This window comes from Quercus robur, chromosome 2 (genome assembly GCF_932294415.1).
Source record: "Quercus robur chromosome 2, dhQueRobu3.1, whole genome shotgun sequence".
NCBI lineage: Eukaryota > Viridiplantae > Streptophyta > Magnoliopsida > Fagales > Fagaceae > Quercus > Quercus robur.
Window position 1 is genome coordinate 74,519,706 of NC_065535.1, and position 17,546 is coordinate 74,537,251.

Consider the following 17,546-nt stretch of genomic DNA (forward strand, 5'->3'; position numbering starts at 1 on the left):
CAAACTAATAGCATCAAATTGATACGGTGCATGGCACCTTGTGTAGACCGGTTATTAACTTTTTACAAGTGAGGTACGTATGATCAGACATAAGGGGAAACCACACCCTATAGGTATGGTGAACTCCCTCCCCCCAAAAAAAAAAAAAAAAAATCAACTGCACCACATTGTGTATAGGCCTATGTGGAAATGCCTTATTTTATAGGATAAGGATAAAAATGGTATAATTTTAAATTTCGTAAATACAACTATTAAAAAAAATTGTAATTGGTCATTTCACTACTTTTCATTTTAGTCTTCTAAGTTTACATTTTATCATTTCAATCCTTTAAGTTTCAATAATCTTTTAACATTTTGTCTATATCTGCCATTAACTTGCCCAAAACGACCTCATTTTGACCATAATTTAATATTTAATATTCATTTAATTATTTATTTCTTTGAGATGCACTTGGCTCCGGCCAATACACCTTTGGGTAAGTTCATTAAACTTTGGGTTTTCTAGGTTTGATTTCTTCTGTATTTGATTTTTGGGTTTTTTGGGTGTAATTTTTGGGGGGTTTTTTTAATTAACATTTTTTAAATTTAAGAATAAATAATTTAATTAAAATTTTTTGAGAAGAAATTAAAAATTAAAAATTTAATATTAAAAGGGTGAACTACATATTTGATCTCTGTCCTTTACAACATATTTCAATTTGATCATTAACCTTTCCATTGTATCAATTTGGTTCATACCGTTATCTCTTAGATGGAAACTGCTGATGTGAAAAATGGACAAAAATAAAAAAATTAGGTATCGTTGATGTGGCAATAAACTAATTATTTTTATTTTATCAATTTGTCACATCTGCAATTTTCATCCAAGAGATAACAGTAAAAACTAAGTTAACACGACATTGAAAGGTTAGGAACTAAATTGATACAATCAAAATGTTAGAGATCAAACTGAAATATAGTATAAAGGATAGGGGATCAAATATGTAGTTTACCGAATATTAAATTATGGCTAAAACTTCATTGTGACGAGGTTAATGGCAGATATGGATGAAATGTTAATAGAGTAACAGACGACTGAATTGAGGAGGATTGAAACTTATAAAAACTGAAATGGCAAAATACAAACTTATAAAGTAAAGTTTTGCATTTTTCACCTAAAAAAAAAAAAGTAGTACTAAAAAATAAGGAGACAATATCGCCATTTTTTCCAGGCATCTTGAATCCAAATCCAAGTCAAAGTGAGGAGAAATATCATTAAAAAAAAAATTTGAAGAGAAATAGCCGGTGATGGTAAGAGTGGTAGTTCTATCTTAAACTTTCGTTTTTTTTATTTTTTATTTTTTATTATTTTATTTTATTTTAGTTTTTATAGAAGTGAAAAAAAAAAGATTTGGATTTTAAAAATTTGTCATTTTACTCGTTTATCCTCATTAATTACAGGTTACAGGTTTTAAGCAAACAAAAGTTATACACGAGGGTATTTTAGGACAGCTGAAAATTCAATCCCAAATTGGAGTATCATTTTATAAGTAACATATTTCCTCAAAAAGAAAAAAAGAAAGATAAATAGCTAGATAATTGCAACAACCGTCTAAAGGTAAGTACGGTAAAATTAAAAATAAGAAAACGTGAAATTGCAGTTTTTATAATCTCGCCAATTTTTGAAAAGAGAATAGTCATAGTAATTGTTGAAGTCTTGAAGAAGCTAAGAGCCTCTAGTAAAAGCTATTAAAAATTGCATTTTAAATAAAGATAAAATTTGGCAACAAACTTAGTTGTAGCCTTAGTCTACAACTAAGTTTGAGAACAACTTATTTAGATAAAATTGAAAATTTTATGCTAAAAGTGTAGGAAAAAAAAGTTAGCTGAATAGTATAATGAGACTCATGAATAATTCTAAAAGGTGCAATAAAACTCATAAATAGTACAAAAAAGAACAAAAAAACTCAAATAAGCTTAAGCAAATAAACAAATTCCAAACACACTATTAACATCTTTTTATTTGATTTGAATTTTGAAAAATCTAATATTAGATTACATTTTCTTTTTATATCTATCATGTTTGCAAAATTTCAAGAATATAAATAATCAATAGCGATATCATCAATCAAATATTTAAATTTCAAATTTTTGTAATCTAAAATTATGTATAAAAAATAAGTTTATAGATCAAATAATAAATAAAATCCGATTGACATAACATGTGTGTTAAGAACATAAAAACCATACAACCTTTCAATTAGATTTTCAATTTCCAATTTTCAAAATATATAGAATTTTATATAGGACGAGAAGTAACTATGGCTTGGACCTAACCAATGACCTATACTTTTTGCATCCGGACCTAACTGTAGGTAATCAGGTTCCCAGCATAATTGTGACCCCAATGTTAGGGGCTTTTCTCACGCTCAACAATGTAACTCCTCAATAAGCCTCGAGCAGTCTTTCGGTGCCTAGTTTGATGCCTCGATTTCCTGGCAATTAAAAAGAACATAAGAATTGGAACAAAATGCTAACCAACCTAAGCACATTTATATAGCGCAACTATGTACAATTACAACATAAAGACCAACTCCAAATCCAATTATGAAAAATGGGAGGGAGGGAGGGAGGTTGAGTGCATGAAAGTGTGAATGAACGCAAATGTACTTGCCTCAGCACATCAAGCAAGCTTGCACACTGATATGCTAATGATAGGTGGGGTTGCACCATACACAAAGCAAGAAGTGTACGAGACTGCCTCACAAATTAAGGAATTTTAACTCTCAAATCACCACACAAGGACACATGCATAATTTTCCAATACCTCAACATCAACACAATCACAAATTCACAATCCATACCAATAACATTATCATGCTTCAAGGGTCACAAAACTGACCTCTCATCAGTTAACCATATATTGTTTCAGGAATAGGACAGCAGAACCAAGTGAGAATCAGTTCAAGATACTAATTAATGTGATTGGAATGGATACTGGATAGTTAACCTCCCCCATCCAAGGTTTGGTGTAAGTCAAGACAAACTTCAATAAGAACTCCTTTTAAAAAATAAAAAATAAATAAATCTGAAATGAAAAGACAAAAATTAATAAAAACCCCCCACCAAAAAAGAAAGCCAAGATTGAAACATTTGAATAATAATATGACCAACATATTTTCTCTATCCACCACTTATAAACAACCACAATCCAGATTTTCCAGCAAATTATTTGTTTTAATAAATAGTATTCTTGCTCTTTTCCCCCTATGTTATCAGAAGTATGCCGACTACAAGCACACGCAGACACAAGATTGCTCACTAGTCATTACCAGTAATATTACCTTGCTTAAAGTGTGCAAAGTCAAGGTCACAAAACCGATGCACATTTTAAAAAGCAAGGGACAACTAAAGGATAAAACCATAAGAGAAGCAAGTGGCACAGAAGAGGTATTAAGCATAAGCATACAATCAACAGGAGAGCGAAAATCATACCATGACAGAGAAGGATTCCAAAATCCAACATATAAAAGGAGCACGAAATAAAGCATATGAATAATTAAGAGGGGATGAATGTTAAGTAGGCTTACAAGTTACAGGAGATAGGCGCCGATGCAGTCAGAGACAATTTTGTATTTGGATGGCTTTGACTTGTATACAGAGAGATGAGTATTGAGGATTTTGAAGCGAATGAATTTGCAACGATTTGCTATAGTGTCATCTACATCGGCGTCATCATGGCCGTCGAGATCATATGTAACCCACTTTTCCCACAAGTCAAGATAAATACTCCGTCGATTAACTCTTGAAACTTGAAAAGTGGCAACAAAGATACGCAACTCCTCAAACTCAGCCACAACAATAGCCATAACAACACAGATAATCCCGTCCCCTAGATGAACAAAATTAGGACGGCAATAGGAAAATTCAGGAGGGATGTCAACAGGTATAGGAACAGATTGACAATGACCATAAGTACAATGCAGGAAGTAGGCACGCAAGCAGTTGTCGAGTTGATCATGGCCAATGATGGCCTTATGTCCACGGCCACTTAATTTTATCATTAGACCCATGCCCGCAAATGGAAATGGACTCGGACTCATACCAAAGTATAAACAGTGAAACCATTTTTTGGTGGGTATGTCGAAGGTGTATCCCACACTAAAAGTACCACAAACAGAGATCCTAGAGTCCATCACTACATAATCGAAGCAAGCACGAGCATCGTCGTGCCATGGGGCAAAACAGCAAGTTTGATTACGGTTGAAAAATGGAGGGGGAGGGAGAGGTGACCACTGTTGGGTGGATGGGTCAAATACCTCAAAAGCAGGGCTGGGCAACTCCTCAAAGGGCTCAAGGGGAATGCCAGCGAGGGCATAGAGCCTGCCCTCAATTTCCACCAATAGGGGGTCAGATTTGCCAGCGCTTAGAGGTTTCACAGAAAAATTGTTTTTCCTGTTCTTCTTCTTCTTCTTGTTTATGTTCTGGAATTCAGGCTTGGGATCCAGAGCTGGGTTGGTTTCCAAGGTGAAAATCCAAGTGCTATATTCAGAACTCATGTCAGGAAAGATTAATAAGCCACCGGCGAGAATAATTTTGGAGCCCATAACACAGCAATTCATAGCGTCGGGGAGACCATTACCCCCAAGAGTTGCGAATTTATTCCATTTTAATTCTGAATATGAATTGCATCCTTCTTGTTCCTTGGAACTGGAACTAGAATTAGAACCGGAGATGGTTGGGTATGAAATTGGGGTTAATGTTGAAGTGGGTGGTAAGCTGCAAAGGGTGACACTGTCACTGTCGCTGGAGCTGCCGCAGCCTTTGGATTTGGATATGTATTCAGATGGTAGAAGTTGGCTCAATTTGATAGAATAGATAATATAAGAAGGGTAGCCTTTGCAAACAGAGACACACGCGTACAGAGACTTGCTACCATCTACTTTCTCTGATGGCAGTCCAGGTCCGGACAAATCCACCGCCATAGCAATGGCCAAACCCTAACAATTCATATAAAAAAATACAATAAGTACGATTACACTTGTACATAAGAAATTAAACCCAAATAAGATACACACAGAAGAGGGCCCAGCCCTCTACTCGTGACTTGTGACAATAGAGCTTACTGGCCCAGACTATTTGGGCCGGGTGACCCGCCCAAATTGTTTTCGACAAAACAAATGGTCTCTCTTTGATCATTTGGTCTGTGGCTCACTTTTTCAGTACTGCAAGATTGCATAGTATTTTCTTCCGGGAGAAAATTTACAATCTTTGGAAACATTCAGTAGTGGTAAGTTGCATAATTTAATGGTTTCTTTCTTTTTGAATTTGATTGAATCGCCTCTGTCACATCTGATGCAAATCTCAGTTACAAAGTTGTAATTTTTGCTTGTTCTAGTGGTGATAGCGAGTGTACTCTTGTGAATCATTGATGGGTTTTTTCAAAAATGTTTACTGCTTTTACTAACATATTAGCTTCTGTGAGTTATTCATGGGTTTACTTTTTGGCTCAAATGGGTGTCAGAAAAGATTGGTTTATGGTTCATATTTAGTTTGATGCGCCTGCTTTTGGAGAAATGGTTGTGGAGAACAAAGGGTTTTTTTAATTCATAATGTGAGTTTTTCAAACATTGGGGGTTATGGATTGTTAGAACATTTTGTTATTGAGTGTTGCGTTTTAGTGTGATCTAAAAGTACTATATGTTCCTTGGTTGTGGCAACATTGTTTGCTCCAATATGCATTGGTTTCTGTTTTGGATTTTCAAATTATTTATGAAAAGTTACTTTGCAACTGATTGTTGTTGACAGAATCATGGTATTAGTGGTGTTTCTGTTTTCTTTGGTTGTGAGAGTTTGAATGGTCTTTATGCTGTAGATGGAAAGGTAAGAATAATCACCAGGGATTGGTAGCTTGTTGCTGTCATTGGTAAAAACATGAATCTTTGCACTTAAGGCCATTTATCTTTGTTGTTCTATGGTGGTTTTCATTTACAACACTAACCTCAATTATGCATCTTCAATTGAACCAAATAGGTATGCGCTTGTTTATGCTGGTCCCTTCCTTTCTGGCCGTGGTGGAATGAAACTTTTATTGCTAAAATTAGTCTGGTCTTTGTAGGTCCCCTTGTCTTGCCTGTGAACTAAGTGAATGGTTTAATTCAGGTTTGGCCAGAAGCAAACCAGTGTACTTGATGGAATATATATTATATATATACATATATATATATATATATATTTTTTTTTTTTTTGTTGAAATTTTGAACATTAATTGATTTTGTATTGGGGGTAGGCTGAATTGTGACTTCTATTCTATGGAAGGCATACCATGATGCAGGATTAACTTGTGGTACTGTTGATTTTTTGAGTCTTTATAGTATAGTATGTAATTAAAGATTGAATATTACCCTGTCCGTGAGACACATCAACTGGAACAGATTGGGAAAATCAATACCTCTATGAACTGTGATGTCAAAAGGTCAAATTTCATCATAAGAATGAGGAATTTGATTCTTATCATAAATGCTGGTGTTATTATATATAATTTGTACAAATTCATTGTTATTACTTGTCACAGGAAATCATACACTGTTCTTTTTGCACCTAATCTATATAGTCCTCGTGAACCATACATCTTTAGTTTGATACTTAATATTATCATTCCACCCTTTCAAGTGTATGGCTAATAAATAATGACAATAAGGAGTATCGATGGAGAATGTTGCAATAGTGAAGGGAGACAAACTCATATTAAGGGGTTTGAAGTTCCATGGATATCATGGGGTGAAGCCAGAAGAAAGGAAGCTGGGTCAGAAATTCTTGGTGGATGTTGATGCCTGGTTGGACCTTCAGCCAGCTGGTAAATCTGATTGCTTGTCAGATACTGTTAGTTATACTGATATTTACCGGTAAGCTAAAATTTATAATACCTTGAAATGTGATATGTCATATGCGTTCTCACATTTTGAATGTTTGCTTTGATGGGCAAAAGTTCATCTTAGTTTTCATGGATTCTTAAACCGTCTTCTTAATGATTCCCAGTAAACGCGAAAGTTTATGGCATAACTTGAGGCCGTATATGATTAATAGACATCTAATAATGCAAACCTACATAATGTAGGCATTTTAATACCAATGATAATAATTGTGTTTTTTGATGAATCTTTTCGATGAATCTTTTCATTCTAAGAGCTATCCATATGTTATGTATGCTCCCTTTATTTATTTATTTTTTCCTGAGTGTTATGTATGTTCTGTTTGTAAATGATCAAATTTGATGGTTTGAATCGGTGAAATGAAATGCAGAATAGTTAAAGAAGTTGTGGAAGGGCCTGCACACAATCTTCTAGAGTCAGTGGCTCAACTCATTGCATCTACCACTTTCACAAAGCACCCCCAGATATCTGCTGTTCGTGTAGTAGTCGGAAAGCCTCATGTTGCAGTTCCTGGTTCTGTTGACTACTTGGGCGTTGAGATTCTCAGATACAGAAGTGTAGATGCATCAAACTGAACTTATTATTTGTACTTTTTTCTTTTTTCACCCAGCTGAACGGCTATGTTTTTTAAGCAAATACATTGGTTGCTATACATCTATAATGGTTCTTTGACTGATCTGCATTTCACCAATTTAAACAATCAAGATACTAAGAAATTAGAGTTTACCATCCATCCTCACCTTTCCTCCTGAAAATTGCAAATAGTCAGTCTCATCTTCCTTGCTGATACTGCCATAAATGCTTGTTTATAGAATACAATGGCTTGGTTTTGTGTTTCAGAGTTGGTCGAGGGTTTACATGTTTATCATTTTTCCCATGAAATATTGGGGGCAAGGAGCCCGAGTAGAAAGAGGTGTTGGAGTTGTGCGTTACAAGGTGGTGAGAGTTCTGCAGCATCATGATATCATATGATGCTCAAGCTGAGGGTTTCCTCTTCTGAAACTGGTCAATGGAAGATGTATAAAGTGCACTGTGGTTATCCCTATTGTTTATGCACTTGGGGTTTGTTGTGGTGTGTGATTCTTATGGAAAAACCCTTGAAGATTTATGAGGGTATGTGTTTATCTGAGGATGGGGTGACATGGACTGGGACGATGAGTTTGAAGGACTTGTTAGTTGTTACATAGGTTGAATGGTGCAAGTGTAGGGCGTTTATGATATTTTAGGACATCTCCACCTTGGAAAAATCCTAGTTTGAAGGTGTGGGAACTGAAAGATGCTGATATAAGTGATGTGGATTCAAAACAAGGGTAAATGGAGTGACATTCGTTCAGCAAGAAATTTGTCATGTAACTGGCATTTCATGCTAATAGCATTCCACCCATTTGATTTGGATATAATTTGTTTGACTATGAGAAATAATTTGAATCCTGCAACGTTTGTATTGGGAGGCTGGACTCTGGAGCACTTGTGTGTGACCATGTCGTTTGTGCTTCCACCATGGCCAACACATGCTCGTGAACGCACTTGAGAGGCAGTTGAAAGTGCATGAGTTCATCTCTTCAATCGCTCAGTTCTCTCTAATTTTTATTTATTTATTAGTATTTTGATAAGTCCAATACTCTAATTTTTAGCTAAATATGAGATACATTGCATTTTAAAAAATTCTATGGTCTTAAAATTCCCATGTAGATGGTGAACCACGCAATGACCATTTAATTTTGAGTAGCTTGCACCTGGTGTGAACTTCGGCTAACATTGTTTTTTTTTTTTTTTTTTGCCTTTTGTTTTCCCAGTGTGTTAAGTACCACTAAACTCTATTTGTCATGATCACCTTCTAATTGTACGAACTATTAATTTGATACGCAAAAACATATGCATACTGATGACACTGCTAGTATGGAGAGTTATCAATATCATTCACTTGAAAGGAACCATACAATAATTCTGATTGCCTGAGAGAAATATAAATTGGAAGTAAAAAGAGATGCATGTGGCAAAGGAACTTACATTCATTTTTGTTGAGGCAGTTGGCCAAGACAACCAAAAATACCAACTTACTGAATCAGTGACATGCCACTTAGATGCATTGGACATGTTGAGCACAAATGTAAGTTGTGAATCAATCCGTATGTTGATTTTAAGGGTGTATAAATATACATCTTCAGACTAGTATGGAATAAACAATAAGGGTACATGTAAATACAAAGCTTGTACCAACAATTTATCGTCTTTGATTACTCCCAACAGACAATAAGATGGTAAAACTATAACAATATATATACAGTAATCACAACTGTCCATCTTCTTTGCAACAAATTAATTATAAACACTTCACATTGACATCCAATGTAAAAACACATGAGAAATTGGCAATTCGATGAGCATTTACGAATTTGAAGCAAACCAGTTCCTGTCAATGGCAGAGACCCATATTTGGGAAAAGAAACATCAGTAAACATCAAATAAAGTTCTATTGATTCTGATGGATTATACGAAGGTACAGAAATTATAACTATTTTTCAGTATTTTTTCTATATGATTTGCTATTGCAAACATGATATCATTGCTCTAAGACTCACAAGCTAGCATGCAGGTACTGATCCAATGTGAGAGGTTTTGGACCACCAAACCAATCAATCAAGAATATATTCTCAATTTCTAACTTGAAGAACTGGAAGCTGTGATCCTCAGGCCAGTCTGTCAACCATCCAAGGCATAAAAATAAAGGTCAGAAAAAGTGGATGAAAGCAGAAGTGTTGCTAATGCATCAATTCTTGTAAATACCTTTCATCTCTGCATGCTTTGAGAACAAGGCACTTTTAGCAAATTCTGCTTCTTTGGAGTTTTTATCCACCAACTTCAACTGAAACATAATGGAGGGAAAATGTAATCCAAGCTATTCAAAATTAAAAGTTGCCCAACTTTCTAATTTGAAGGTGAGATCAAGAACTTTATAGGGCAGCGAAGGAGCTTAAAGGGAAAAGGGCTGCAGAACCTCATTGGTAAGATAGCTTGGGCAACTGTCATTTAGCACATTTGGATAGATCGTAATACCAGAATTCATAACAGAAAGATTCGATTTGAAGTTCATATAGTTCAAGCTATATGCAGGATGTTAGATATAGACTGCCTAACAAACTCTATACCAAAACAGGATGTTATGTAGCCTTTGGAAAAGTCCTTTCTCTGCTTCTGATAGTTGTTAGATGTGCTGTTATGCTTGTATGGTAGTGTGCAGCTTCCTGCTTAAGTCTTTGTTTTGTCACTAGGTGTTCTGTAATGATTGTCTTTGTTGTTTCTGATTTGTTGAATAGAATTCTGTTCATTCATATTAAGAAAGATGGTTTTTTTGGGGGGGGGGGGGGGGGCGCGAGTGGGGGAGAGGAAGTAAAAGGAGACCATTACCTAGTGTTGTTTCCACCATATGAAGACAATAATTATTTGTTGGTGTTCGTGTTCGTGTTGGTTACAAGTAACTCGCCCTGAAGTGAAGGGATTAGGGCATGGCAGATAACACCACTATTTCTAATGGACTCTTAGACTGTGGCATATATCCAACACGTGTCAGGGAGCATTAAAATGATACTTAAATGATTAAAATCATAATTTCCTATCAGTTAGAATTTGATTTTTTAATTACCAGGTGCAATTGGTAAAACTTGTCTACTCACATATAGCAAAATTAAAGGACCCATAACAAAAAAGGAAAAAAAAAAAAATAATAATAATAATAATAAGATAAGTGCAAACTGGAAATTACAGCAACAATCAATAGAGCTACAGTTAATGTGGCTAAACATAAACCAAATTAGTATTAGAAAAATTTTAATTTTGCAACAGACCTTGCCAGTAAGTGTAATTTTTGCACAAGTGGGATTCTCAGGGTCTATCTTGCCACAAGTTCCAATAGGGTATTCACTGATTGTGAATGAAGCCCTGTCATCTTTCAATGCATCTCTCGCAGTTGGATCAAGAGCTGTCAAGTAAAAGTATGGGATGCCACTACCTTTGTTAGGCAACCCATCACTAAAGGAAACCACATTCCTGCAACATATTTAGATAGTTATGAAACTAGTTCTAGATAAATGAGGTGGAGGCAAACCTATTGCAAAGAAAGGTATAACAAATAAGTATTACAAATTTTTAAATTTATTCAGAAGAGCATTTAGAGTCAAGAAATGTTCTCATTTATACACACGTGCATACATACACATACATGCACACTCGGAGATATGTGAAGTTTTAATGGCATGCATAATCTTTTATTAAAAAGGAAAGAAAAGACCAAAATTTGAGCAAAAAATAAAAATCTTAAAGGATTTTCTTGACAAAAGTAACAAAGAAAACTCAATCGTATATCTATATTTTAGACTAAAAATTAGTTATGTTTGCAGGTATCATTTGCATAATCTAATAAGAAACAAAATAGGACTCAATTCAAAAGAAGTTCACATGAAACCTTTATAGTGAAGAGGCTCTACATGCTATTAGACATGTCTTTGAACAATCAATACTTAGAAAGCCCATTTTAGCAGTATTGTAATAAACACATATTTTGTAAGAAAAAAGCAAATTAATAACTATTTCTGCTATGAAAATTTCTGGTTGCAATTAGATTCATGATCCGGAGGTATTAGATACAGAGAACAGAGACTTCTGCTATAGCTGAAATGGGAATATGGATTTCTTAATTGTGAGCATGAAGTAATCAATTTTATTAATAAAAATTTTATCACTTATATAAAAATTATTATTTACTGTCCATTAAACAGTGTTTGAGGTTCTATAGTTATCATGAGGGATCGCAAAAGGTTCAGCTTCAAGGTATTTAAGCCTCAATCTAGAGAAGAAGAGAACCAGAGTCACTATGGGTTCAACAAATGCTATAGATTCACCCAGAAACAAAATGTTGTGCCCAAAGTGTTGGTGAACAAATTATTCAGGTCACCATAAGCTTAGAAGAGTATCCCTTTTCATGTGATACAGAACGTTACATTTTTTATGAATTTGCTTCCCCAAAATGCAAATTCAGGACAGTTTAATATGTTTAATCCTCATGACATTCCTGAAAGAGATGAGGGTTGATAGCAAGGGACTCACATAAATGGTTGATTTGATTTTTTGCGAATATTCTTAATAACCATTTGACAAAAAAATTTAAATGAAATTATGCACACTTACATCTTAACTCAACTCAACTATGAGACAAAAATTTTTCACCCATTTTGCACTCTCTCCTGACATATGTACTTGAGGAAATGAAGTTTCAAGTTACTGTATATTTTTTAGATACTGTATGAGGCAGAATATCATACATACAATAATCTTCACAAGCACAAAAGTGTGACTGGCACTTGAAGACATGAGTTTTAAGGAATATGAACCCCAAAGACTAGCATCCTTGTTTACCTACAGCTATAACTCTACAAAAACATCTAAAAGTCACTGTGTATCTCGTAGAGAAGTAAAACTTTAGTAAAGAAGGAGCCCATTTCAGGCAATGCTACAATATTCTCCAAACAAAGCACTTGAATTTTAAGTTGCTTGAATTTTAAAAAATAATTCTCAAGTACGTAGAAGTAGGAAAAACTTACCCAAATGGAGCTCCTCCCAAGTCACTTGAGATGGTACTGCAAAATGAAAATGAAAATGAAAAATAAGCTTCTGTTTCAACGGAAAACAATCACCCAAATACACATATGATATTACAAAGTCAATTGTTAGGACCTTTGAAACTGAATTGTTTTGCAGCAACTAGTTTCAATACAACATAAGGTGAAAAAATATGATATATTTACGTTGGCTTCTTTGATTCAACAATTAAACAATAGAGAACTTCTTAACAATCACTTTCTTTATCTCACATCAGAATGTCCATAAAATATCTTAATATATTCCTCAATAACTTTTGCATAAGCAATATATCAAAGATGAATCTGTAATGAACCAGCAAACCAACAACTTGATTGGAAATTCCTATTGCATTTACGTCACCCAGTGACATTAAGCTTGCATGCTATATCTTCCAACATGACCAACTGAGCTCATAAAATAGCAGGGAGGTGAGAACCCTGTATGCTCTACAAGTACAAGATTAGTGAAAGAAGAGAAGAAAAAAAACTAAACATACAAAACATTTCAACAAAAACAAATAACACACAAATAGTTAACCACGACACAAAGGATTTAAACAGAGATCTGCACAATTAATTAATGTTATTGACAAGTTTACCGATCACCAAAAGAAACTGTTTGTTCTCATGACTCATTTCTATTGATACACTAACAACTAAAACTTAATCCCAAAATTTAGGGGTTTGCTGTAGATCCTCAACGCACTAGTCAAGTAGGCTGTAGGCCACATGTATTTTTTTCTACAATTCTATTCGATCCGAAGATATACTCTCTGTTACCTCCTTAATTGACATGTCAATTTTTACTACTTCTATTTATGTTATTTCGGGCCTTTCTATCATTTTTCGTTCCCTCGACTTCAATCAACTCACACATTTCAATTGATAATCAGCATAAATTGATTTTTCAATAAGATAACAACAACAAAAAAAAACCCAATTAAATTTCACCACAACCAAGTGGGGTTGCCAATCACATAGCTAAAAAACACAACTCCTAAAGAAACCAAGCTAATGGGTTTGTTTTTTAATCATAGTCAACAGAAACATAAAAACAGACCCAAAACCCAATTAGTCTATAATAAAAAAAAAAAAAAAAAAAAAAAAAAAAAAAAATTGGAGCCTTTACAAGAAATAATAAGCTAGATAAACAAGTAGAGAGAGAGCGAGAGAGAGAGAATACTTTAAGACCCCCCAAGAATTCTGAGAGACCAACCAACGAGCAGTGGCAGCAGCATTTTTTGGGTCAGGTTTCTTGGTTAGGAGCAACCGTCCCTCTATGGAACCTGGAAAACCCACAAAAAACAAGAACAAATATAAAACATAGAAACAAGAAAGAAGGACTTTGATGCCCATGATGTTGCTATATTCTGTGCTCTCCAAAGTCTGTCAGACACAGTAAAAGGGTCAAGACTCAAGAAGAAGAAGACGAAGAACTGAACAAAATATTCAAAGTATTTATAGCCCCAAAGTTTGAGGCATATCAATAGTGTCGTGTTGGCTGTTCCAAAAAAAAGATAAAAAGGATTTATCCTCTACTATCCAGCCAGGATATGCACGTGGATAAGATTTTGTATAGTTGTTGTTGTCGTTGTTTTGTTTTTTTGTTTTGTTTTGTCTTTTTTTTTTTTTTTTTTTTTTTTTTTTTTTTTAAGGAAATGTTAAACAATTCTTTTAAGATGTTGGGTCAGAAACTATGAAAAAATATAAAATAATAAATATTCTTAATAGTTTTTTATATTTTTCATAAAAATTATGTCAAAACTTTTTTATTATGATTTATTAAAAATTGCTCTAAGCGCATCTGTTAACATGACCCTTAATTTAAATCAAAAAGTCCTTTAACTTGGTTTATGATTGGAAAGACAAAACAAAATAAATATATATATATATATATATTTAAAAGAAAGAAAAATGTAAAGTTGATCTACATACTTGGCCAAAAATTTTTATTTTATTTTATTTTAAGTGGATAGCGGGGAGGGGAGATACAAACAACATATATAAGCATTTTGTTTATTTCAACATTAACATTTTTTTAGAAAATGAATTATTTTTCAAAAATCATTTTTTTTAAAAAAAATTATCTTATTTTCCTATAGTTGATAACCTTAAAATGAATTGAAAAAAATAGCTTTTAACTTCCCTTATTTAGGTTGGTGTGAGATAGAGTTATTTTTCACTAACTTTAGTAGAAATCAATAGTTTATTTTGATGTTAACATCTTATGAAATACAGCTCGAACTCTTTCCCACCTAGACCCTCAAGTATTTTGTACATGGGGAAGTGTCAATTTAGCTACAAAGTCTTCGGCCTATATTTGGTAGAAACTTTAAAATAAGTTGGAAAACTATTATTTGACTTCCCTTATTTAGCTTGACTTAAGATATAGTTGTTTTTCCAAGAAATTTTAGTAAAAAACGACTCCATCTCACACCGAGCTAAATAAAAGAAATCAAAAGATGGTTTTCATCTGAACCATTTTTTGCTAATATTACCAAATACAGAAAAATGTAAAAAAGAAAAAAAAAAAAAAACTATCTTCACATAAAGTTCCCATCAAAACAAACCGGTATAATATTTTATAATAAAAAAAAATACTAGATTGCATTTTATATATCATCTACTTTTCAATTATTATTATTATTATTATTAAATTGATATTATAATATTGATAAATTTTACTATGTAATCCTTACAAACTGATGTGCCAATTTTTATATATAAAACAAAATTTTAGTAATTCATTTATTATATTGTTAATGTGAGACGACTTATATTCATTATCAGTTTAAAAGTTTATAAGTATTTTGTAGTAAAATTAGTATTAACTTTAGTATTTTTAAGAAATTTAAAATATTAAATTTTTGACAAATATTATATAATTCTTACAAACTGATGTGTCTATTTTTAAATATAAAACGCAAATTTAAAAATTTATTTATTCTGTTATTAACATGTACAAGTTATATTTATCGTCAATTTGCAAGTAGTTTATAGTATAGTTGTTTTAACTTTAGGATTTTCCAAAAATTTAAAATAATAATTGAATAATAAATGTTTGAAATTTTAAAATTTCTATATTAAAGTTGTTCTTGAAATTTAAGACATCTTGTTTCTTGTTGATAATAGATATGGTCTAGTTTGTTTAGAGAGGTAGATAGTTGGGAGGGAAATGTGGTTCAAATTATAAAGAATATCATTACCTTATGAGCGATCACTTGAAGTTAAACCTCTCCAATATTATTAAAGACTTGATAAAATATTTAGTTAATAAAACTTTCATTAATTAAGTTATTTGACTTAAAAAATACATTGGACCACCTCCTTTTTGGCTTTTTCCCCTCTCCCATTATTTTCCTATCGAAATAAATAAATAATAGATTCATTATTTTCTCCCTATAGGATTAGGGTTTAGAAAGAACTTGGTGGTCTCCACTACACTGAACTGCAGTTAGTAAAACGGAAAGCAACTAGAGAAGGGACACTGGTCCTTGTTTTGAGGGTCACACAACTCGCACTCGCTCCAATTCACCGGCATGGGCAGTGGCGATTCCAGGAATTTTTTTAGGGTGTTCCTCAACAAGTATAAAATACACAATCTAATAAAAAGAAAATTTTGTATATTGACAACAACAACAATTAAAAAAAACACGTAAATACATAAAGTTTACAATTGCCTTCTATGTGGTTTTCTTATCAAATATTTGTCTATAATTCTAGCAAAAGAATAAACAATAAACTATAAGTTCATTTGAAATATTAATAAAATTATTAATTATTATTGTTTAGTTGTTTCATTAATATGTTTGTCTTTTATAAATTATAATTTGTTATATTATTGTTTCATTAATTATAAAATTATTAATTGTTGTTTAGCCTAACATAATTTAATTTGTTTGTCTTTTATAATGTATTTGTTAATTAAATTATTTTTTATTTTTTATTAGTTGCTTCCTCCAATTAAAATTATTAATTATTGTTTAGCCTAACATAGTAACATAATTTAACAAATGATTGTTTATTAATTAAATAATTGTCTTTTAGTGTTGCAGTACTGCACTAGCACACAGCCACTGAGCCACACACCTCATCCTCATGTGCATTTACCCCGGCCCAATGCCTCCATCCACCTCCCAATTCAACAGACAAGCCCCAATGCCCCATGACTCCCAATCACAAGACTAGAGCCAATCAGATAAAGCCAATTAATTGTATCTCACCAAAAAAACACCAACACCAACACTAAAAGACAATTAATTTATCTCACTAACACCAACACCAACCCCAACACCAACGGATAACTCCTAAAACAAGGCAAATATTAATAAAAATTTATAAAGCTAAGCAAAAACAAAAGGCAAAAATAGACAATCACAGCAAAAGGCAAAAATTTCACTTTCATTCTTCACTCTTCAGATAAAGAGTAGAGAGACTAAGACTGAGATGAAAATGAAATACCTCGAGGTTGAGGGAGGGCAGCATGCCGAGGCTGAGGGGCGGTGCCATCTGCTGTTCCCGTTCTGGAGCTCGAGTAACTTAATCTAGCAATCTCCTTCTCCGTCGAGTCAAGTTGAGTTTGAGGCCCGATCTGTCGATCTCCTTCTCCATCCATTGGTTGTTGTCATCCATTTAGTGGCGACAATCTCCTTCTCCGTCCGTTGGGTTAGGTTTTTTTTTCTTTAGGTTAGGTTTCTTTCTTTCTTCAACATCTATTAGTGTTTGGCCATCCGTTGGTTTCTGATTTCAGTATATTGGGTTTTTTTTTTTTTTTTGAGAATCTGTGGGTTTACTACCTCTGTAATCTATTGGGCTTGCCGTGGGTTTGATGTTGGGCTTGCCGTCCGTTTTTTTTTTTTTAGAATCTGTGGGCTTGCCACTTGGTCTGTTACATTTTTTTTTTTTTTTTTCCAGATTTTAGTTCAAAATTTTTTTTGGGTTTTTTTTTTTTTTTTTTTTTGCTTGAAAGTAGAACAAATATTTTTTTTTTTTAATTGGA

General features: G+C 33.2%; 3 protein-coding genes across 4 annotated transcripts; 1 reads left to right on the top strand and 2 right to left on the bottom strand.

The window, feature by feature from the left end:
- Window positions 1–2,143: 2,143 nt before the first annotated feature.
- LOC126715000 (uncharacterized) lies at window positions 2,144–4,997 on the bottom strand. Its single transcript, XM_050415424.1, has 2 exons — window positions 3,570–4,997; window positions 2,144–2,474 (listed from the first exon to the last, which is right to left on the bottom strand). The coding sequence occupies exon 1, from the start codon at window positions 4,962–4,964 to the stop codon at window positions 3,573–3,575; it is 1,392 nt and encodes a 463-aa protein (XP_050271381.1). The 5' UTR covers window positions 4,965–4,997; the 3' UTR covers window positions 2,144–2,474; window positions 3,570–3,572.
- A 108-nt stretch (window positions 4,998–5,105) lies between these two features.
- Window positions 5,106–7,637, top strand: LOC126715002 (dihydroneopterin aldolase 2-like). Of its 2 annotated transcripts, none has more exons than XM_050415426.1 (3): window positions 5,106–5,269; window positions 6,680–6,884; window positions 7,282–7,637. In XM_050415426.1, exons 2-3 carry the CDS (start codon window positions 6,688–6,690, stop codon window positions 7,484–7,486), a joined length of 402 nt encoding a protein of 133 aa, XP_050271383.1. In that variant the 5' UTR covers window positions 5,106–5,269; window positions 6,680–6,687; the 3' UTR covers window positions 7,487–7,637. The 2 variants fall into 2 exon arrangements, with proteins under 2 accessions (XP_050271383.1, XP_050271384.1); XM_050415427.1 differs by having other exon boundaries at window positions 5,178–5,269; window positions 6,652–6,884.
- Window positions 7,638–9,022: 1,385 nt separating this feature from the next.
- Window positions 9,023–14,035, bottom strand: LOC126715001 (uncharacterized). Its single transcript, XM_050415425.1, has 6 exons — window positions 13,731–14,035; window positions 12,509–12,544; window positions 10,757–10,958; window positions 9,699–9,777; window positions 9,494–9,611; window positions 9,023–9,324 (listed from the first exon to the last, which is right to left on the bottom strand). The coding sequence occupies exons 1-6, from the start codon at window positions 13,901–13,903 to the stop codon at window positions 9,300–9,302; spliced, it is 633 nt and encodes a 210-aa protein (XP_050271382.1). The 5' UTR covers window positions 13,904–14,035; the 3' UTR covers window positions 9,023–9,299.
- Between the last annotated feature and the right edge of the window lie 3,511 nt (window positions 14,036–17,546).

Bases quoted from the DNA above. Each gene is read 5' to 3' on its own strand.
- LOC126715000 (XM_050415424.1), bottom strand. From the start codon at position 4,964: ATGGCGGTGGATTTGTCCGGACCTGGACTGCCATCAGAGAAAGTAGAT.
- LOC126715002 (XM_050415426.1), top strand. From the start codon at position 6,688: ATGGAGAATGTTGCAATAGTGAAGGGAGACAAACTCATATTAAGGGGT. The intron at 6,885-7,281 runs GTAAGCTAAAAT...AATGAAATGCAG, and splicing joins AGTTATACTGATATTTACCG to AATAGTTAAAGAAGTTGTGG.
- LOC126715001 (XM_050415425.1), bottom strand. From the start codon at position 13,903: ATGGGCATCAAAGTCCTTCTTTCTTGTTTCTATGTTTTATATTTGTTC. The intron at 10,959-12,508 runs GTAAGTTTTTCC...AATATGTTGCAG, and splicing joins TTGGGAGGAGCTCCATTTGG to GAATGTGGTTTCCTTTAGTG. The intron at 9,612-9,698 runs GTATTTACAAGA...GATGGTTGACAG, and splicing joins AAAGCATGCAGAGATGAAAG to ACTGGCCTGAGGATCACAGC.